Genomic DNA, 22,639 nt, shown 5'->3' on the forward strand with positions numbered 1-22,639 from the left:
ATGGAAAACATTATGGATAGCAAAGGATGCTGGGAGGTCCAAACGAAAAGACACAGGGTTAAGAATTTCCAAAATCCTATAAGGACCGATGAACCGAGGCTTAAACTTAGGAGAAGAGACCCTCATAGGGACAAAACGGGAAGACAACCACACCAAGTCCCCAACACGAAGACGAGGACCAACACGACGATGGCGATTAGCAAAATGCTGAGTCCTCTCCTGGGACAACTTTAAATTGTCCACCACCTGACCCCAAATACGATGCAACCTGTCCACCATAGTATCCACTCCAGGACAATCCGAAGATTCCACCTGACCAGATGAAAAACGAGGATGGAACCCCGAATTGCAAAAGAAAGGGGAAACCAAAGTGGCAGAACTGGCCCGATTATTAAGGGCAAACTCTGCCAACGGCAAAAAGGTGACCCAGTCATCCTGATCAGCAGACACAAAACACCTCAAATAAGTCTCCAAGGTCTGATTAGTACGCTCCGTCTGGCCATTCGTCTGAGGATGAAATGCAGACGAAAATGACAAATCAATGCCCATCCTGGCACAAAACGCCCGCCAAAATCTGGACACAAACTGAGATCCCCTGTCAGAAACCATATTCTCCGGGATACCATGCAACCGAACCACATTCTGAAAAAACAGAGGCACCAACTCAGATGAGGAAGGCAACTTGGGCAAAGGTACCAAATGAACCATCTTAGAAAAACGGTCACACACCACCCAGATGACAGACATTTTCTGAGAAACAGGGAGATCAGAAATAAAATCCATAGAGATGTGTGTCCAAGGCCTCTTAGGAATAGGCAAGGACAACAACAATCCACTAGCCCGAGAACAACAAGGCTTGGCCCGAGCACAAACATCACAAGACTGCACAAAAGTACGCACATCCCGAGACAGGGAAGGCCACCAGAAGGACCTAGCCACCAAATCCCTGGTACCAAAAATTCCCGGATGACCTGCCAACGCAGAAGAATGAACCTCCGAGATGACTCTACTGGTCCACTCATCCGGCACAAACAATCTACCAGGCGGACAACGATCAGGCCGATCCGCCTGAAACTCTTGTAAAGCACATCGCAGGTCAGGGGAGACAGCAGACAATATCACCCCATCCTTAAGGATACCCGTAGGTTTAGAATCACCAGGGAAATCAGGTTCAAAACTCCTAGAAAGGGCATCAGCCTTCACATTTTTAGAACCTGGCAGATACGAGACCACAAAATTAAACCGAGAGAAAAACAACGACCAGCGCGCCTGTCTAGGATTCAGACGTCTGGCCGACTCAAGATAAATCAAATTCTTGTGATCAGTCAAGACCACCACCTGATGTCTAGCACCCTCAAGCCAATGACGCCACTCCTCGAATGCCCATTTCATCGCCAAAAGCTCCCGATTACCAACATCATAGTTTCGCTCGGCGGGCGAAAATTTTCGAGAGAAGAACGCACAAGGTCTCATCACTGAACCATCTGAACTTTTCTGTGACAAAACCGCCCCCGCTCCAATCTCGGAAGCATCAACTTCCACCTGAAAAGGAAGTGAAACATCAGGCTGGCGCAACACAGGGGCAGAAGAAAAGCGGCGCTTAAGCTCTCGAAAGGCCTCCAGAGCAGCAGGAGACCAATCGGCAACATCAGCACCTTTTTTAGTCAAATCAGTCAATGGCTTGACCACGCTAGAAAAACCAGTTATGAATCGACGATAAAAATTAGCAAAGCCCAAAAATTTCTGAAGGCTCTTAAGAGAAGTCGGCTGCGTCCAGTCACAAATTGCCCGAACCTTAACAGGATCCATCTCAATAGAAGAAGGGGAAAAAATGTACCCCAGAAAAGAAATCTTCTGAACCCCAAAAACACACTTTGCACCCTTTACAAACAGAGAATTGGTCCGCAAAACCTGAAAAACCTTCCTAACCTGTTGAACATGAGACTCCCAGTCATCCGAAAAAATCAAAACATCATCCAGATACACAACCATGAATTTATCCAGATATTCACAGAAAATATTGTGCATAAAAGACTGAAAGACCGAAGGGGCATTTGACAAACCAAAAGGCATTACCAAATACTCAAAATGGCCCTCGGGCGTATTAAATGCGGTTTTCCACTCATCCCCCTGCTTAATTCGCACCAAATTATACGCACCGCGAAGATCAATCTTAGAGAACCACTTAGCTCCCTTAATGCGAGCAAATAAATCTGTCAGCAATGGCAAAGGATACTGATATTTGACTGTGATCTTATTTAAGAGTCTATAATCAATACAAGGTCTCAAAGAACCATCTCTTTTGGCTACAAAAAAGAACCCTGCTCCTAAAGGAGACGAAGAAGGACGAATATGTCCTTTTTCCAAGGACTCCCTAATATACCACTGTTATGGTTCCCAATGGCAGGGGAACATCAGAAACATAGAAAAACGGACAAGCTCTCGGGTGAAACTAGAGCTGACCGCGATGCTAAACCTATACACACAACTAATAGTAGCCAGGGAACGTGCCTACGTTTTCGCTAGACGTCTCGCACCAGCCGGAGGACTAACTACCCCTAATAGATGAAACACAGTCCTGGCTTGCCTCCAGAGGAAAATCCCCCACAGGAGATAGTAGCCCCCCACATATAATAACGGTGAGTTAAGGTGAAAAGACAAACGTAGTATGAAAACAGATTTAGCACAGCGAGGCCCACTAACTAGATAGCAGAAGGATACAATAGTGGACTTCGCAGTCAGCTACAAAACCCTATCAAAAACCATCCTGAAATTACCTTAAACTCATGTGCCAACTCATGGCACCGGAGTGGCAATTTCAGCCCACAAGAGCTTCCAGCTGCAGAGAATCACATAACTGCAAACTGGACAAAACATACAAAAATAGACAAAGGACAGAAATGTCCAACTTAGCTGGTCAGCAGACTGGGAGCAGGTACATGCAACAGAAAGACTCTGGTTACATTGATGGCCGGCATAGGAATGACTGAGGAACAAGGCTAAATAGGAAACTCCCACATCCTGATAGAAACAGGTGAAAAGCTTACAAGACACCAGTACCACAAGCGACCACTGGGGGAGCCAAATAACCGAATCACAACAGTTTCCGCTATGAGTCTTGTTGTCCGCATTGATCGCCGTTTGCATCAGGGGAATCATGAGACGCCGCCTGTGGGTGAAGGTTTAAGTTCACGTGAGGTTGCTGCAGGTGAGCCCACGGAATCTATGCAAATCGCAGGGGTGTCACATGTTAAGAATCGTACCCCTGTACTCAGGAAGCAGGGAGGCTGTTTTTTCTGCGGTAAAACTGGTCATTTTATTAATATCTGTCCTCTGCTGTTAAAGAAAAACGCAACGGCAATAAACTTCTTAGCTCAGAGGGTGTGGAGGAGTCCAATCTGAGCTTATGTATATCCTCCATGATGATTTCTCAGTACATGCTCCCTGCCAAAGTTGTTGTCACTGGCAGAGAGCTGCCAATCACTGTTTTTGTGGATAGTGGTTCTGCCACAAATCTCTTTGATGAGGAGTTTGCGCGCACTGCTGGTTTTAAGATTGAAAAACTGCCTCATCCTATCCGTGTGGTCACCATCAATTCTGCTCCTCTTCCACAGGGGGAGATTACTGAGTTTGTGGCTGAGGTTAAACTCCACATTGGGGTTCTTCATTTTGAGCAGGTCACATGTAAGGTGCTCAAGAGTCTTCCAGCACAATTAGTTCTGGGTTTTCCATTATTGTCTACACACAACCCGGTGATTGACTGGAAAACTCAGGACATAATCCAGTGGAGTGATTTCTGTCAGTAGAATTGCCTGGCCACATGTGTGTCCGCTGTGACTTCAAACGTTCCTGAGTCGCTTCAGGATTATGCGGATGTGTTCTCTGAGAAGGGTTGTTCAGAGTTGCCGCCACACCGCTCCTATGACTGTTCTATCAGGTTTAAACCAGGGGCCAAGTTGCCTAAAGCAAGGATGTTCAACATCTCCGGTCCGGAGAGACAAGCACTCAAGGATTACATTTCTGAAAGTTTGAGCAAAGGGCACATCAGGCCGTCATCCTCGCCGGTGGCAGCAGGGTTCTTCTTCGTGAAGAAGAAAGATGGCGGATTACGCCCGTGTTTGGATTTCAGGGAGTTGAACCAGATTACGGTTCGTGATCCATACCCTATGCCACTGATACCTGACTTGTTCAACCAGGTGGCAGGTGCTAAGTGGTTTACCAAGCTTGACCTCAGGGGGGCGTACAACCTCATAAGAGTCCTTCAAGGTGATGAATGGAAGACGGCTTTTAATACCCCTGAGGGTCATTTTGAAAATTTGGTGATGCCTTTTGGGTTAACTAACGCACCTGCAGTGTTCCAACATTTCATCAATGATGTGTTCTCGCATGTTTTGGGGAAATTCGTTATCGTGTACCTAGATGACATCCTCATATATTCTTGCGACCGTGATGCTCATTTAGATCATGTCAGGCAGGTGTTACAGCTTCTCAGAGAGAATAAGCTGTATGCTAAACTTGAGAAATGTGTATTTTTTGCTCAAGAGTTGCTGTTCTTGGGTTATATTGTGTCTGCTTCTTGTTTTAAAATAGACGCCGCTAAGGTGCAAGCGGTGCTGCATTGGGAACGTCCTGATAACCTGAAAGCACTTCAGCGGTTCCTTGGGTTTTCTAACTACTATAGGAAATTTATCAAGAATTTTTCTATCATTGCTAAACCGCTAACTGACATGACTAAAAAGGGTCCCAATTTCTCCGTTTGGCCTGAGGCTGCTGTTCGCGCATTTGAATTTCTCAAGAACAGTTTTGTTTCAGCCCCCATTCTTGTGCAGCCAGATGTATCTAAACCCTTTGTCGTGGAGGTCGATGCGTCTGAGGTTGGTGTGGGGGCGGTACTATCTCAAGGCTCATCCTTGAGTGGTTTGCGTCCGTGCGCCTATTTCTAAAAAAAAACGTCGTCCGCTGAACGCAACTACGATATCGGCAACAGGGAGTTGTTGGCTATTAAGTTGGCCTTTGAGGAATGGCGACACTTCTTGGAGGGGTCGGTACATCAGGTCACTGTTATTACCGACCATAAGAATCTGCTGTATTTGGAGTCTGCCAAGCATCTGTCTCCCAGGCAGGCTCGCTGGGCACTGTTTTTCACGCGGTTCAACTTTGTTGTCACTTACAGACCAGGGTCTAAAAACACTAAGGCGGATGCTCTGTCCAGGTGTTTTCCGGGGGGAGAACCTCGGGAAGACCCAGTACCCATCCTCCAAAAGGGTGTTGTGGTTTCAGCTCTCACTACCGAGGTTGAGGCTGAGATTGCCGAGGCTCAGGAGGAGGTACCATCTGAGCTTCCCATTAACAAATCTTTTGTACCGCTTCATCTCCGCCTAAAGGTGTTGGCGGAGCATCATGATACTGTCCTGGCTGGTCATCCAGGGGTTAGAGGTACTTTGGAGTTGGTGTCACGTCGGTTTTGGTGGCCCAAAATCCGACAGGACGTGGTCTCATATGTGTCAGCTTGCACCACATGCGCTAGGGCGAAGACGCCCCTCTCCCGTCCTGTTGGCACACTACTTCCTCTGGAGGTACCTAGTAAGTCATAGACGGAAATCTCCATGGATTTCATCACTGATTTGCCTCCCTCAGCTGGGAACACGGTCATTTTGGTGATTGTGGATCGGTTTTCAAAAATGTCGCACTTTGTGTCTTTGCCTTCTTTGCCTAACTCTAAGACTCTTGCTCAGGTGTTTGTGCAGGAGGTGGTCAGGCTTCATGGAGTTCCGTCTGACATCATGTCAGATAGGGGTACTCAGTTTGTAGCTAAATTTTGGAGAGCGTTTTGCTCACGGCTGGGGATCAAGTTCTCATTCTTCGGCGTTTCATCCTCAGTCAAATGGTCAGACTGAGCGTATGAACCAAAATTTGGAACAGTACTTACGCTGCTTTGTCTCTGATAACCAGGAGGAGTGGTCTACCTTTCTTCCTTTGGCTGAGTTTACCATCAATAATCACCGCCAGGAGTCATCTGGGGAGTCTCCGTTTTTTTGTGTTTACGGGCTACATCCTCAATTTTGTACCTTGAGTCAGAGGGGCTCTTCCGGCGTTCCGGAGGAGGACCAGTTAGGAACACAATTGTCATCAATTGTCATCAGTCTGGAGGAGAGTGAAACAGCGCCTGTTGAGTGTGGGTGCTAGGTACAAACGTGTGGCTGACAGTAGGCGTGTGCCAGGTCCGGACCTGAGTGTGGATGACTGGGTGTGGTTATCCACAAAAAACATAAGACTCAAGATACCATCCCTTAAATTGGGTCCACGGTTTATTGGTCAATTTAGGGTCACCGCCGTCATTAACCCAGTAGCGTAACGACTGTAGCTCCCTACGGTGTATAAAATACACAACGTGTTCCACAGGTCTCCAGGGAGGTTGACTCTCGTATGGTGCGCCGCACTTTACAATACTTGGTACACTGGCATGGTTCTGGGCCTGAGGAGAGGTCCTGGGTACCAGCCTCGGACATTCATGCGGATCGGCTGGTCAGGTGTTTTCATCGTCGCCATCCGGACAAGCCGGGTCCTATAAGCCGTGAGGGCCCTGGGGTCCCTCGTAGAAGGCGGGGTACTGTCATGTCGGACACTGTTCAGACCAGGTCGTCTGACAGACAGCGGTAATTCCGCATTTGACCACTGTTTGCTCATTGGCGTCGGCTAGTTTTCGTCTGGCTGCTCCGGGGTTAATTTATCTGATCCTCGGATTGGAAGCTGGGCCATGCCTATTTCCTTTAAATGGTTCTCCTGATCTTTGGGCGTCGCCGATTATAGCTTCTGTCTTATCCTTAGTTATCTCGGTCCGGAGTGGAGAGCTGGTTGTTGGAGAATCGTTGCTGGTGGTGTATTTTCCTTTGTCTTATTTACTCCTTCCTATATTTGTATTTATTTTGCCCTGCACATTTATAGTGTATTCCTGATTGACTGCGGCGTGATGTATATTTTCCTTTATCCTTGTTTGTCATAACTGTGGGTATTGATCTATTGCATTCACTGGGTGGTGTGTGGTGGTATTCAGTCTAGGGCTGAATCAGGAGTCAGGGTGAGGGTGGAGGCCTGGACATGCACACCTTCAGTGTAAACTTCAGGTAGAGGGTCAGACAGGGTTTCCCTAGTCTGAGGGAAATTGCAGGGGCCCGGGTTATTAGCTCTCACCCTCATTGTGTCCCCGTGACATTCCCTGGACTCAGTCTCGCATATGATTTTCCCCCTCCTATACTTATTCCTGCAGTTCTGCGGAATATCAGACAGGACAGGGCGAGACTCATTCTAATAGCCCCCTTCTGGTCCAAAAGGACCTGGTTTTCCTGGCTGAGGATGCTATCGGTCACCGATCCTTGGGTTCTTCCGGATCTTCCGGACCTCCTATCACAGGGACCGGTGCTCCACCCTCAGTCAGAGAGTCTCCACTTGACAGCGTGGAACTTGAGATGTTACTACTAAAAGAAAGGGTCTTTTCTGATAAATTAGTTTCCACACTTAAAAAGTAGGAAAACGGTAACTACTAAAATATACGGCAAAACTTGGAAAAAGTTTCTGTCCTCCTCTGGGGGGAAGTTACAAGATGGGGTCCAAATTCCTAAGGTGTTAGCGGGTTAGATCTGGGCCTCTCAGTAAGCACCCTGAAATTGCAAATAGCGGCTTTGGGGGCATTATACAGTGAGAATATAGCTGCTAATCCATGGGTAACACGTTTTATTAAAGCGGCTATAAGATCGAAACCCATAAACATAAAAAGACTACCAACTTGGGACTTAAACTTGGTCTTTTCAGCTCTAACAGAGCCCCCGTTTCAATATCCCTTAACACTGTATCACTTAAATGGCCCTTCTAACAGCCTTAACATCTGCCCGTAGAATAAGTGATCTCCAGGCCCGATCTTCAAGACCTCCCTTTAAACAAATCCTGGATGATAGGGTTATCCTGAGAACAGACCCTGCCTATCTACCCAAGGTTGCATCCAACTTTCACAGGTCCCAGGAGATAATCCTTCCTTCCTTCTGCCCAAACCCTAAAAATAAAAAAGAGGAAAAATTCCACACATTAGATGTGAGACGGTGTCTAGCTCAATACTTAGAATCCACCCAGCAGCATAGGAAGGAAGGGTCTCTCTTTATCTGTTTTCAGGGACCCAGAAAAGGACTCAAAGCCTCCAAGGGCACTATAGCCCGCTGGATAACAGATGCAATAGCCTTGGCGTACTCATCCACAGGAAACACAGTTCCCGAGGGGCTGAAAGCACACTCCACAAGAGCTATGGCGACCTCCTGGGCGGAAAGATCGGAGGTATCAATAGACTAAATCTGTAAGGCGGCCACCTGGTCATCACCTTCAACCTTTTTTAGACACTACCGTTTAGACCTAGCCTCTTCATCTGACTTAACCTTCAGAAGAAGAGTTCTGCAGGCTGTGGTCCCTTCCTATGCAACAATCTCTGCAATTCTCTCTGGTAGTGCTGTCATTGGAGACTGAGAAAAGCATAGTTACTTACCGATAACGGTATTTCTCAGAGCCCATGGCAGCACCTGCTTATTCCCCCCCCCCCCCCCCCAATCACGTGTGCGGTGAGCACTTTTTTTTTTAACGAAGTGTCTTTTATTAATATAGACACAGTGTATACCTGATAAGCAATATGTTAAAAGTGTATATTTTTCTTGTTGTCACTAACCTATAGGACTTCTGATGCTCTGTAAACCAAACTGATGCAGGAGAGAGGTACCGCCCTTTTATCCTATAGGTTTCCTGTCCCTGAAGGGTGGATCCTCTCTCTCTGTTAGTGCTGTCATGGGCTCTGAGAAATACCGTTATTGGTAAGTAACTATGCTTTTTTCCACAAAAAATCTTTTCACCCTCATTTTTTTTCCAAGGGGTAACAGGTGAAATTGCACCCCAAAGGTTGTTGTGCAATTTGTCCTGAATATGCTGACATCCCATATGTGGGGGTAAACCACTGTTTGGGGGCATGGCAGGGCTCGGAAGGGAAGGAGCACCATGTTGGAGAGCAGATTTTGCTGGAATTGTTTGTGGGTGACATGTCACATTGTCAGAGCCCCCTGAGGTGCCAGAACAGCATAAGCCACCAAAATTGACTGCATTTTACACAATACTTCCCTGAATGAATTCTTCTAGTGGTACAGTGAGCATACTGACACCACAGCTGTTCCATAGAAAATTATACCATTGGGCAGTGAAGAAAAATAATTACATTTTTACCACTAAAATTTTGTTTTAACCCCAGAATTTACATTGGAAAATAGGTAGATAGGTAAATGGTCACTACACCCATAGATGAATTCGCAGAGGGGTGTCATTTCCAATTCCCAGAGGGGTGTCATTTCCAAAATGGGGTCACTTCAGGGAGATTATGCTGTTATGGCACTTTGGAGAGCCGCTAAGTGCCAGAACAGCAGAATTCCTCCCTGAAGTGACCCCATTTTGGAAATGACACCCCTCTGGGAATTCATCTATGGATATAGTGACCATTTTCTCTACATGGATGATTTCCAGAAACACTTAGTGGAAGTTTTAGAGCAAAAATTGCAAAAATGTCATTGTAGTGCCCAGCTTGTGTCTCTGGAGACATCCCCCCGCCTACCCCCGGAAATTGTTAAGTCAGCTCTACTCAAATGTGTCTCTCACTAAATAAGCCAAATGCTTGAATGTCAAAGCAGTTTAAAAACGTGGTTCTGTGTGGAAGATTGTAAAGCAGTCATGGAGGCATAAAGCCTGCAATGATGGGCATTGTGGTCAATAATAGCGGGTATCATGCCTCATTCCTCTCTTGGAACATACATGACATCTTGTTCTTTCTTGTTTCAGTTGCTGGAATGAGTGCAATAAAATGTCACTCAATGAGTCAATATTTTCAAAAACAAAAATTTCAATGACCTTTTCCTGATAATCAAGAAAATTATCTGCATTTCTGGCTTTTTTGTATAACACAAAATAATTATATGAGGCCACCTGAAACAAATAAATGACTAACTTGTTATGCCAGGTATATGATTTTCTTGATACCTGGTATGGCTGTAGAACCTGGTCTGCCAGGTCCACACCCCCCATATATTTGTTGCAATCAATGGCAGACACAGGTTTTGGAGTAGTGGATCCCTGTTGGTCTGCAGTGGCCCTTGTGGCATCTGTGTGGATTGAGCTGCGTAAAGCCCCTGACTGCCCCTTTCAGAGCTTTTCCTTGGCCAATAATTGTGGAAACCCCTGAAAGTTTATACGAATGGTCCCACAATCATCCATGTTATGTTCAACCAGACTTTTAAATAGGGTTATGCTGGTGTAGTACTTGTCAACATACAGATTGTAGCCTTCATGTAATAATGGAGTTATCAGCTCCCAAACAGTTTTTCCAGATGTCCCCAGATAAGTAGGGCATCCTGGTGGGTTTAGTTGGCTATCTTTCCCCTCATAAATGCGAAAAGCTGATGTTTATCCGGTTGAACTCTCGCACATTTTATAGAGCTTTATTCCGAATTTTGCCCTCTTAGAAGGAATAAATTGCTTGAGGTGCAGTCTTCCTTTGAATTTTACAAGGGTCCCATCAATGGAAATGTTTTCTGTTGGGGTGTAGAGCTTTAAGTACTTTTCTGTCAAGTCTTCGATGATGGGTCTGATTTTGAATATTCTGTCATGTCCTGGGGCATTTGTGGGCAGGCATTGACTATTTTCGTTAAAATGCCAAAATCACATGAGCATTTCATAACGGGTCCTAGGAAGAATGACAGAAAACATTGGGGTGGCTTGAACAGGGCGGTTGGACCAATAGGACCGAATGCTCGTTTTTTTAACAAGCCCCATAGTGAATCGAATGTAAGTCCTCAAAAATGTTTCATTTCTAGGACATTAGTTGGTGTCCATAAATTTGACCTAGCATAATAGGATCATGGATTCTGGCTGATGAATTGGGACGCATATAAATTTGTTTGTAGGACAATATGCTCTAGCAAGCTAATAGAAAACTCTGACTTGACCAAATTATTGGCGAGATAAATGAGAAAAGCCTAATTCTTTAGCCTAACCCTAACTTTTGCCTAACAGTAACCCTAACTTTAGCCTCACAGCAACTCTAACTTTAGCCCCAACACTAACCCTAACTGTCAGGACTCTGAACATTTTTTATTTCCTTTTGTGCATTACTGCCCTTTTCCAAGATGGCATCTTTGGTCTCATGTGCACTGTGTCTTCCTGCTATAAAACTCCACCCCAGCTTTCAGTCTGTGCTAGAGTATTCTGCCCTGCATCCAGCTCCTGACTTTGTTGACTCCCTGGCTATATACCTGCTCCTGTGAACCTGTGTGGAGATCCTGCTACTCTGCTCTGAGTTCCTGCTGCATATACCAGTTTCCAGTAATCCTCCTTCATCTGCTGCTCGTGTTTACTTCCATCTGCATTTGCTGGACATGTAAGCTGCTGCTGCTCTGCAATAACCTGAGACTATTACCCAGGCCTCCCTGGTTGAGCTAAGATATTATTTGAACTGCCTTATAAGCATATCTATCTGTGTTTGGACTAAGACAAGGACTTATTCGTGTCAAGTGTCCTCAAGAATAATTGTGCTTTATAGACTTTCTGCGTGATTGCATTTTTCCTCTGAAGTTTCCTATAGACTGCTAAGCTGCGTTTAATATTTACTCCAAGTGTTGTGGACTTGAGTTTCTCTCTGCACCTGTTTGAATCACCGTGTGATAATATAGACTTTACCACTTATAAAACTGTGTCCTGTAGTTGTCTTGTTCCATGCAAAGAGTCTCCTGAGTTATCCCCTATAATTATTACACTAACTATAGCACTAACTTTAACCTGCATTATCTGTTTTTTCTACTTTTTAACAAGATCGCTGACTGACACAGCTGTTGCCAGCAGCACTTGTAACACTGTTTCTCCTCTAATTTCTTACTGACAGGAGATCTGAGGAGAAACAGCGTTTTTATGAGGCAGATAGAGAGAGACTTTCCTTTGTTCATTTTCATACATTTTTGATTTATTACTGTACTTTTGTCAGATTCAAGTTATTTCTGTGACCATTGTGGGTTTTTCTGTCATTAAATGAGGGGTAGCAACAATTAGACCAAGTGTGTAGGAGGAATAAATATTTTGACTCCACAGCCACTTTCCAGAAATTAACGCACAGATTGTGCTCCAGGAGATACACACCGCAAATTAAGTGGATTCTTCTCACTGGAATATTGCTAAATACAGGGATTCTAAATGTTGTTTGAGCACACTGCAAAACTTAAAAAGTGAGAGCAGATTTTGCTGGATTGGTTTATAGAAACCCTGTGGCTTTTCATCAGCCTTTTTGAGCCACTAATAGTGTGGGAACCTCTGTTTTTCCATTGACAGATGATAGACCTGACTGTGGACTTGTTTTTGTGAGATGAGAATTGGCATTATTTTTGTCTACATAACATTGATTGGTTTCTTTTTATTCGATACTTGGGAGGCAGAATGAACAAATAGTTGAACACCACACACTAATGGTTAATCCAACAAGGTTTTCTATTAGACTGTGAACTGTCATTGTCTTGGTAAATAAAGATTTTACATAGCTTGCCATTTTTATGGACAGTTTAAGTAGAAATGTTAAAAATTATAAAACTGGAGGATATTTTATTAAAAAAAAATGTTTTTTTATCTTAGCAGATGACTGTACCAGGAGATCAGAGGGACAGCCGACATCTTCAATTTTTAAATCTGATGATCTTGAGATCCTACAAGATACAACTGAAGTGATTGCTGTTACTCCAGATATATCGTCAGCCATTCACAGCAAAGATCTGTCATCTGATCCTATGAAACAGGTCCCATCTTCTGATTCATTACTGACTACTAAGGAAAATCAAAGTCACAAAAGAGGCATTAAAAAGCAAACTGCTCCTAAAGCAAAGAAGTCATTTTCATGTTCAGAATGTGGGAAATGTTTTAACCGGAAAGGGAATCTTGTTAGTCACCAGAGAACTCACACAGGGGAGAAGCCTTTTTCATGTTCAGAATGTGGGAAATGTTTTGGCCAGAAATCAGATTTGGTTAATCACCATAGAACTCACACGGGGGAGAAGCCTTTTTCATGTTCAGAATGTGGGAAATGTTTTAGCTTTAAAGGGCATCTTGTTAGTCACCAGAGGACTCACACAGGGGAGAAGCCTTTTTCATGTTCAGAATGTGGGAAATGTTTTAACTGGAAATCAGATTTGGTTAATCACCATAGAACTCATACAGGGGAGAAGCCTTTTTCCTGTTCAGAATGTGGGAAATGTTTTAACTATAGAGGAAATCTTGTTAGTCACCAGAGAACTCATACAGGGGAGAAGCCTTTTTCCTGTTCAGAATGTGGGAAATGTTTTGCATATAAATCACTGCTTGTTACTCACCAAAGAACTCACACAGGGGAGAAGTCTTTTTCATGTTCAGAATGTGGAAAATGTTTTTACCAGAAATCAGATTTGCTTAAGCATCATAGAACTCACATGGGGGAGAAGCCTTTTTCATGTTTAGAATGTGGGAAATGTTTTACCTTTAAAGAGCATCTTGTTAGACACCAGAGAACTCACATAGGGGAGAAGCCTTTTTCCTGTTCAGAATGTGGGAAATGTTTTAACTGGAAATCAGATTTTGTTAAACACCATAGAACTCACACGGGGGAGAAGCCTTTTTCCTGTTCAGAATGTGGGAAATGTTTTAGCCATAAAGGGAATCTTGTTGCACACCAAATAACTCACACAAGAGAGAAGCCTTTTTCATGTTCACAATGTGGGAAATGTTTTACTTATAAAGAGCATCTTGTTAGACACCTGAGAACTCACACAGGGGAGAAGCCTTTTTCCTGTTCAGAATGTGGGAAATGTTTTAAATGGAAATCACATCTTGTTAGTCACCAAAGAACTCACACGGGGGAGAAGCCTTTTTCCTGTTCAGAATGTGGGAAATGTTTTAACCAGAAAGCGCTTCTTGTTAGACATCAGAGCAGTCACGCAGAGGAGAAGTCTTTTTCATTTTCTTAATGTGGGAAATATTTTACTTGTAAATCAACTGTTAATAAACATCAGAGACATCACATAGGGGAGAAGCCTTTTTTATGTTCATAATCTTGGAATAGTTTTAACCAAAATGAAATCTTCTTAAACGGGTTGTCTCTTGTCATTCTTCATGTTTGCTGACAAAAGGATAAAAATAAACTTTATTGATTCCAAATGTAAAACTATACCCATAATTCACCCCCTGGAGATTAGTCAGTAGGTGACTAATAGAAAAAACATGTACTCCACAGTTCAGCATATAGGGTGAGGTGACGTATACATACTCACTCTTCAAGCCTCTCATTTCTACGGGTTTCATCGTCTTCACCAAAGGCGACTCATCAGGAGACTACTTAATATTGACCTATACTCAAGCGAGACTAGACAAAAAAAAAACTAAAATCATATATCATGTTATCTGAAACAGTCAGAAAACCAGCCACATATTGGCAGATCCCAGATCTCAAACTACCGTATATACTCGAGTATAAGCCGACCTGAGTATAAGCCGAGACCCCTAATTTTGCCACAAAAAACTGGGAAAACTTAATGAGTCGAGTATAAACCTAGGGTGGGAAATGCAGCTGCTACTAGTAAATTTCAAAAATAAAAATAGATACCAATAAAAGTAAAATTAATTGAGACATCAGTAGGTTAAGTGTTTTTGAATATCCATATTGAGTCTGGAGCCCCATATAATGCTCCATACAGATTGATGGGCCCCATAAGATGCTCCATATTAAAATATGACCCATATAATGCTGCACAAAGGTTAATAATGGCCCCTGTTGTGAATTCCGTTCTCGGGCTCCCTCCTGTGGTCATGAGTGGTACTGTGTGAGTTTGTTCTTGGGCTCCCTCTGGTGGCCTTTAGCAATATGGCTGGTCTTGGCTGGGCTCAGCTGTTTCATCTCTTGCTAGGCTGGGCCTATTTAACTCACCTGGACCTTTACTTGTCGCCTGCTGTCGGTGTATTCAGTCCTGATCCTGTGCTCTCCTGAATATTCCTTGTGACCAGTCTCCTGCTATGAGAAGCTAAGTTTGCTTGTTCAGTTTCTCATTATTTCCTTGAAAACGTTTCTCATTATATTATGAGTTCAGCCCAGCTTGCTTTTATGTGATTTTTTGCTTGCTGGTTTGTTCTGGGGTGCCGAGTGCGCCCCTCACATCATGAGTCAGTGTGGGGGTTCTTGTATTCTCTGCGTGGTTTACTTTTGATAGTTTTTGTACTGACCGCACAGACACCTACCTATTATCTGCCTATCTAGTATTAGCGGGCCTCATTTGCTAAACCTGTTTCATCTCTACGTTTGTGTTTTCCCCTTAACTCACCGTTATTATTTGTGGGGGGCTATCTAAAACTTTGGGGATATTTCTCTGAGGCAAGGGAGGTCTTTGCTTTCTCTCTAGGGGTAGTCAGTTTCTCAGGCTGTGACGAGGCGTCTAGGTTTTCAGGTAACGCTCCACAGCTGCCTTTAGTGTGTTTGGATAGGATCAGGATTGCGGTCAGTATAGCTTCCACATCCCCAGAACTTGTCCTATATATTCAGGGTATATGTGTCGGGTCAGTTTGAGATCCTACCACCAGGATCATAACAGGCCCCATAAGATGCTCCATAGAAACATTTGTCCCATACAATGCTGCATTAAAGTTCATTATGGCCCCAATAAGATGATCCATATAAAAATGTGCCACATGTAATGCTGCTGCAATCAGGGCCGCCATCAGGGCATTGCTGTCCTTACTACAGTATGGGGTCCGGTGATTAAAAGTAAAAAGGGGGGCCCAAACACGCTGGCTGCCCGGTCCGCGCTCGGGCCCCCTAATATTGTGTAAATTGTTCAGGCTTTCGAACGCCCTATGCATTTCAACACTATGGTTGTAAATGCAGCTGGTGAATGGAAATGGGCACTTTAGCTTTAAGCTGCGGCCCAGTGCATCATGGTCCAGGTCCTGATGTCACACGCTGCTCTACTCCACTTCCTCATTCCGGAGCAGAGCAGCGTGCAGTGTGCCACGAGGGTGCGGGCGGATGGCGGTCGACAGGCCAGAAGAGGCAACGGGCCAGAATAGGCGGCGGTCGGCGGGTCAGAAGAGGCGGCGGGCAGACCGGACGAGGCGACGGCCAGGAGGGAGACCGGATGAGCAGGTGTTGGCGGTGGGCGAGCAGGGTGAGTAGTCTCTCTCTGGTGAGAAGAGGCTTTGCTGAGGCTCAGTGGTGAGGTGACTGACAGGGGGGCAGCCTGCCAGAGGCCCGCATTGCACCAGTGTCCAGGGGGTGGAGGACCCCACATTTCAAGAAGGCACAGGGGCCACACATTTCAAGAAGGCACAGGGGGCCCACATTTCAAGAAGGCACAGGGGCCCACATTTCAAGAAGGCACAGGGGGCCCACATTTCAAGAAGGCACAGGGGGCCCACATTTCAAGAAGGCACAGGGGGCCCACATTTCAAGAAGGCACAGGGGGCCCACATTTCAAGAAGGCACAGGGGGCCCACATTTCAAGAAGGCACGAGGGTCCGTCCGCATTGCATCAGGGTCCAGGGGGGTCCACACTTCAACAAGGCCCAGGTAGTCTGCATTCTATCAGGGCCCAGGGCCAAGCTAGGTGGAATTAGGTGATGCAGATCATGCAGTAATTATGGTTTAATTAAGATGACTAAATGAGTCAGTGTCATTATTTCAATTAAGCTCTGCCCTTTCTGACCTTTGACTACTATCCCGTCCATGTGCCCAGGGCCTTAATGCCTATGGACGGGATAGTACGTCATACGTGATCAGGACCGCTCCCGGCACTTTAACCCCCGATACACTGCGATCAAACATGATCGCAGCATTCTGGGAGCAAGCAGCATGATGCGGGGTGTTATGATCCGGTGGCCTTGGAGCCGCATGAGACTTTCTCTGGAGAAGGTGGAAACTACTGACCGCAACCCTAAACTGACACCGCAACTAGAAGTAGCCATGGGGTGTACCTAACACATCCTAGACACCTCGACACAGCCGGAGGACTAAACCCTATAGATGGAAATGGGAATTCTATCTTGCCTCAGAGCAGAAACCCCAAAGGATAGGCAGCCCCCCACAAATATCGACTGTGAATATTAGAGTAAAGACACACACAGACTGAAAACAGGATTTAGCAAAAGAGGCACTTCTAGCTAAATAGTAAAGGGATAGGACAGAGTACTAAGCGGTCAGTATAAAAACCCTAAAAATATCCACAGCAGAAAATACAAAAATTCCACATCTAACTAAAGACATAGAATGTATATCTGCATCTCCAGAGAATCCAGCATGACTGGAAAAATCCAAACAAGTCTAAGCTGGACAAGAAAAAACAATGAATTGTTCTGAATTGTAATGCACACTGCATGTGTGCTGCAGGAAAATAAACCAGACACTTATCTTGGCTGAATTGGCAGCAGAGCAGAAGGAACCAGACAGAGATGTAAACCCTCCAAGAACAATGGACAACTGGCAAGGACTAATGGATCCTGCACACCTAAATACCTAGTAGAGCTGCAATAAGCAGAAACACCTGCCCTGGACTACAACCCAGAGACAACTGCACTACCACCAACAACCACCGGAGGGAACCCAAGAGCTGAATTCACAACAGCGGGGTCCCGATCCCTCCCATGGTAACCTGATGTCGTGATGACATCCTGGTTACCAGAGCTCAGAGATTTCCTGTCATGCACAGTGTATGTCAGGAGGTCTCTGAGGTTAGTGAGAAATTAAATGCAGCGCTGATAGCTTATATTGCATGCAGATCTGCATGCCATATAAGCAATCAGCCTGCGCAAAATGAGTGTCTCTTAGTGGGACAAAGAGTAAAAGTCAGAATGAATTAAAAAAAAAAATAATAATAATTGTAAAATTTAAAAATATAATAAAAATTAAAAAATCAATATTCCATGATTAAATCAATCTTTGAATAAAAAATCTAAACAATAAAAGTACAGATATTTAGTAAAATATTCTCCTCAGAGTCCTCAGTGGTTGATACCTTTTAATGGCTAACTGAAAAGATGGTAACAAATTTCAAGCTTTCAAGTCTACATACGTCTCTTCATCAGCCAAAGACTAAAGCAAATACTGAAGAATCACATATTTATGCACAACATAGTATAGAAAAAAAAAAGAGGGGAAAAAAACCATGGATAAGCTAGGTGACATGAAGCAGAATTACCATGGGTGATAAACAGTTACGTCCATAAATATTGGGCCAATTCTTAGATAAGGAGTGTTCTATTGTCCTGTCAAAGGTATCAACCACTGAGGACTCTCAATTCTAAATATGTTTCTATCTACTGGCTAACACGGTACCAAGATATATTTCTTTCTTGTAGCATATATTTAGTATCGCTGCGTCCGTAACGATCAGACCTATAAAATTGATCCTGCTAGTTAACCCCTTTAGTGAACACAATTAGAAAAAAATGCAAAAAAACATGCTTTAGCATCATACCGCCGAACTAAAAGTGGAATAACGCGATCCAAAAGATGTATATAAATAAACATGGTACCGCTGAAAATGTCATCTTGTCCCGCCAAAAACAAGCTCCCATACAGATCCATCACAACAGATCCATCAGAGTTTAGTGTATAAGAGCACCAAAACATTAAGAAAATGATATAAATGAGGTATCACTGTCATCGTACTGACCCGAACAATAAAACTGCTTTATCAATTTTTGCCTAACGTGGAACGGTATAAACGCCCCCCAAAAGAAATGCATGAATAGCTGTTTTTATTATTATTATTTATTGTTATAGCACCATTTATTCCATGGCGCTTTACATCTAAGGAGGGGTATACATAATAAAAACAAGTACAATAATCTTAAACAATACAAGTCATAACTGGTACAGGAGGAGAGAGGACCCTGCCCACGAAGGCTCACAATCTACAAGTTTTGGTTCATTCTGCGTCCCGAAAATTGGAATAAAAAGCTACAAAAAAATGTCATGTGCCCGAAAATGGTACCAATAAAAACGTCAACTCGTCCTGCAAAACAAGACCTCACATGACTGTGGACCATAATATGGAAAAATTATAGCTCTCAAAATGTGGTGATGGTAAAACTATTTTTTGCAATAAAAAGCGTCATTTAGTCGATGACAGCTGCCAGTCATAAAAACCCGCTATAAATAGTAAACCCCCTTTATCACCCGCTTAGTTAGGGAAAAATAATAAAATAAAAAAATTTATTTATTTCCATTTTCCCATTAGGGTTAGGGTTGTGGCTATAGGTAGGGTTGGGGTTACAGTTTGTGTTGGAGCTATATTTAGAGCTGGGGCTATGGTTAGGGTTGCGGCTAAAGTTAGGGTTAGGTTTGGGGTTAGGGTTAGGGTTGGGATTAGGGTTAAGGGTGTGTTGGGGTTTGGGTTGTGTTGGCGTTCGGGTTAGGGTTAGAGGTGTGGTTAGGGTTATGGTGAGGGTTGGGATTAGGGTTAGTGGTGTGTTGTGTTAGGGTTGGAGTTAGAATTGGGGGTTTCCACTGTTTAGGCACATCAGGGGGGTCTCCAAATGCTACATGCGTCTGATCTCAATTCCAGACAATTCTGCTTTGAAAAAGTCATACGGCGCTCCTTCCCTTCCGAGCTCTGCCATTTGCCCAAACAGGGGTTTACCCCAATTTATGGGGTATCAGCCTACTCAGGACACATTGCACAACAACTTTTGGGGTCCAATTTCTCCTGTTAGGGAAAATAAAAAATTGGGGCCAAAATGATCATTCTTTTGAAAAAAATAAGATTTTTGTATTTTTTTGGCTCTACATTATAAGCTTCTGTCAAGCACTTGGGGGATCAAAGTGCTCACCACACATCTAGATAAGTTCCTTAGGGGGTCTACTTTCCTGTAGCGATTACTGACTGTGGGAACATAGCCTAAAGAGTTTTGGAATTATTACTGCTATAAAAGTGAGTAAAATAAATAAATGGGGCGATCACCCCTTTACTCTTGACTCCTTTTTAATTTATTTGTGTTTTTTTATATAATCACTTAGTTAAGTTTTGAGGTGTATTTATTTTCTATAATTTCTAGGTTTTTAATACCAATAAAGATAATATTTTTGTAGTGTATAATCAGTGATTATATATGCAATAATATACACTTTCCACTTATTTGGTTGGCAGGCTGAGGCGGCAGAGGTGGGCAGGCTGAGACAACCATTAGATTATTCTTTACTGGGTGGTGGGCGCAGCGGAAACTTCAGCTGTATGAGTAAATAACAAGTCCATGTATTAGTTTGTCCACCAGATCAGTACGTGATTGTATGATAGTGTCTCTATGCTTGCTTTTTTGTTCCATCACTGGAGTAGTGCTTTAAAAGGACTCTGTCAGCAAAGAATGACTGTTCAACTAAGTCCAGGTGCTTGGTGCTTCACAGTGGGCAATCATTAAGTACATCTTCCCACCTGCTTGGTTTCCCTCGATCTCTAACCTTCTCCGTTGATATGAAGCCACAGCTGTCTAGTAAAGGAGAGGGGATGGACATAGAGGGAAAACATGCAGGTGGCAAGGTGAATGTAAATGATTGGCCCCGCTGTGAAGCAGAATGGAGGGCCTTTTTTGAACAGTCACTCTATGCTGACAGTCCCTTTAAACCTAAGTTCCCTCTCATACTGACCGTCCAACATATTTATCAATTTTCAGCACCACTCTGGTATTTCGGTGCCATCTTGTAAGCGTAGGTTGTGACTGGCTGGAAGTCAGAAGCTATGTCATAAGTAGAGTTGAGCGAATTTCTTCGAGTCCCTGCTTATTCGGCAAGCTGTAGCGCTTACCGATGAAGCTTCTGCGGTAACCCGGATACCTGGAGTGCTGCCGATGATCAGATGTTTGCCGCTGTAGCTGCATGTGTCGTAGCTGTGTGACAGTCACACAACACATGCATGGACAGCCTGTGTGTTGGGCTCCATGCCTGTGCTATGACTGTCTATGACACAGCCATGATATGTATCATTACAAATATCGGTCTAGTAGTAAATCTTGCTTTCCTCCATGAAGGCTTATATTAGTAATTTATCCCATTTGGTGCTGGGGATGAGAACAGCATGGGCCTGTCTGATTTCAAATGCCAGGGCTGAATTTCATTCCCAGTCCGTACCTGGCCTATACTAAGGACATGCTCTGTATTTGGTCAGTATTTTACATCTGCATTTATCACCAACTCCTGGCTTTGGCTTATAAATACTGAACTGGTGACATGTTTCTATTATACTTTTCCTCTGTACCACTTCTGATTTTGGCTTACAAAGAAGTGATGTAAAATACTGAACATGTGAACTTGGCCTAAGGATAAGTGATGATTTATTGCTGGGGGGTACTCAAGCGAAGCAGTCTTGGGTGAGCTGTCACTTCTGCTCGCTCTGTGACCCTACACACACAGTTTGCCCCTTGTTCTGCTGTGTAAGTGGCGCTTACCACTTACTTTTGGCCACAGGCCTTGCTGACTCCATGAATCCCTCTCCTGGAACCAGGGCAGCAATCAATCCAGGTGACTCTTCATTTTGACAGCCCGCAAAGCTTTCTTTTGTTTGACCTGTCAAAATGACTGCACTGCGTAGCGGAGTTAAACAGCAGCACTTCCGCTTGTTCTTGTCACCGTTGAGTCAATGGTGACAAAAACCAAAGCGTCTGTTTTAGACTGTTATTTAAATGTTACTTGGCATCCCCGAACCAGTATGATGATGTAGTGTTGCAATTTCCAAGCTAATTCTGATTTGGCATTCTTATATATGTAGGCAATCCTCGCTTACAAATTACCTTGCAAGCTGTAATTGTGTGTACATAGACTAAGAAAGATGTACAAACATAAATCAGGCTCTCAAAAAGAGAGGAGAAAAGGGATGGTGATGAAGAGGAGGAAAGGCTTCAAAAGAAAAGCATTTTATCTCAGTACTTTAAAACGCCACAAAGCACCAAGGAGGTGATGATGACACTGGTGAACTGGCTGCCTCTTGAAGCTTTTCTTCTGTAATGCAAGAAGAGACTGAAACTATGCCAACTGATGTGGAAACAGAAGAATCTGCAGAAACACGGTCCAGGTCCACAACCATGTCACCTTTTCCCAGCCCTTCTCACAAAATGCTCCCTTCCACTGTTTGTATACAGATGGAAGAAGAGGAAATGCCTTAATGCTCAAGTTCCATTTTAGAACATGTGTATGAAGAACCATCTTGCGGCCAGAGTGCAGAGACTCTTTCTCCTGAGAAGTGCACTCGGATAACATTAGAAGGAGGAGAAGAAGGAGGAGAAGAAGAAGGAAAAGGAGGAGGAGAAGAAGGAGAAGAAGAAATTAATTGGAAAGACCCAGAAATGTGGCCAGATGTCATCAAGGATAAGGAACGGGAGAAGATTGTTCTTTCAGGGCTTTCTAATGAAGAAGAATTGAAGCAGATGGTACGATCTTTGCCTAAGGATGTTGATGACCGTTCCTTTAGTGACTTTCTCCTATATGCAAAGTCATCTAATGGGCGTGAAAAATGTATAAGGGATTGGCTACGATGGAGCCCAAGTAGGAAGGTAATGTATTGTGTAACATGTATGGCATTTTCAG

The 22,639-nt window shown here is 43.9% G+C and overlaps 1 protein-coding gene and 1 pseudogene across 2 annotated transcripts in view; one reads left to right on the top strand and one right to left on the bottom strand.

The window, feature by feature from the left end:
- Positions 1-14,239, top strand: part of LOC143766869 (uncharacterized) — an 82,976-nt gene extending 68,737 nt beyond the window's left edge. The window contains exon 9 of the mRNA XM_077254865.1: positions 12,688-14,239. Coding sequence (XP_077110980.1) covers positions 12,688-14,048 — 1,361 coding nt within the window. The 3' untranslated portion in view covers positions 14,049-14,239. The remainder of the gene's footprint in view (positions 1-12,687) is intronic.
- LOC143768290 (uncharacterized) overlaps positions 1-22,639 on the bottom strand; it is a 457,435-nt pseudogene that overhangs the window by 328,724 nt on the left and 106,072 nt on the right. The window lies entirely within an intron of this gene.

Source organism: Ranitomeya variabilis, chromosome 4 (genome assembly GCF_051348905.1).
Source record: "Ranitomeya variabilis isolate aRanVar5 chromosome 4, aRanVar5.hap1, whole genome shotgun sequence".
Classification (NCBI taxonomy): Eukaryota; Metazoa; Chordata; class Amphibia; order Anura; family Dendrobatidae; genus Ranitomeya; species Ranitomeya variabilis.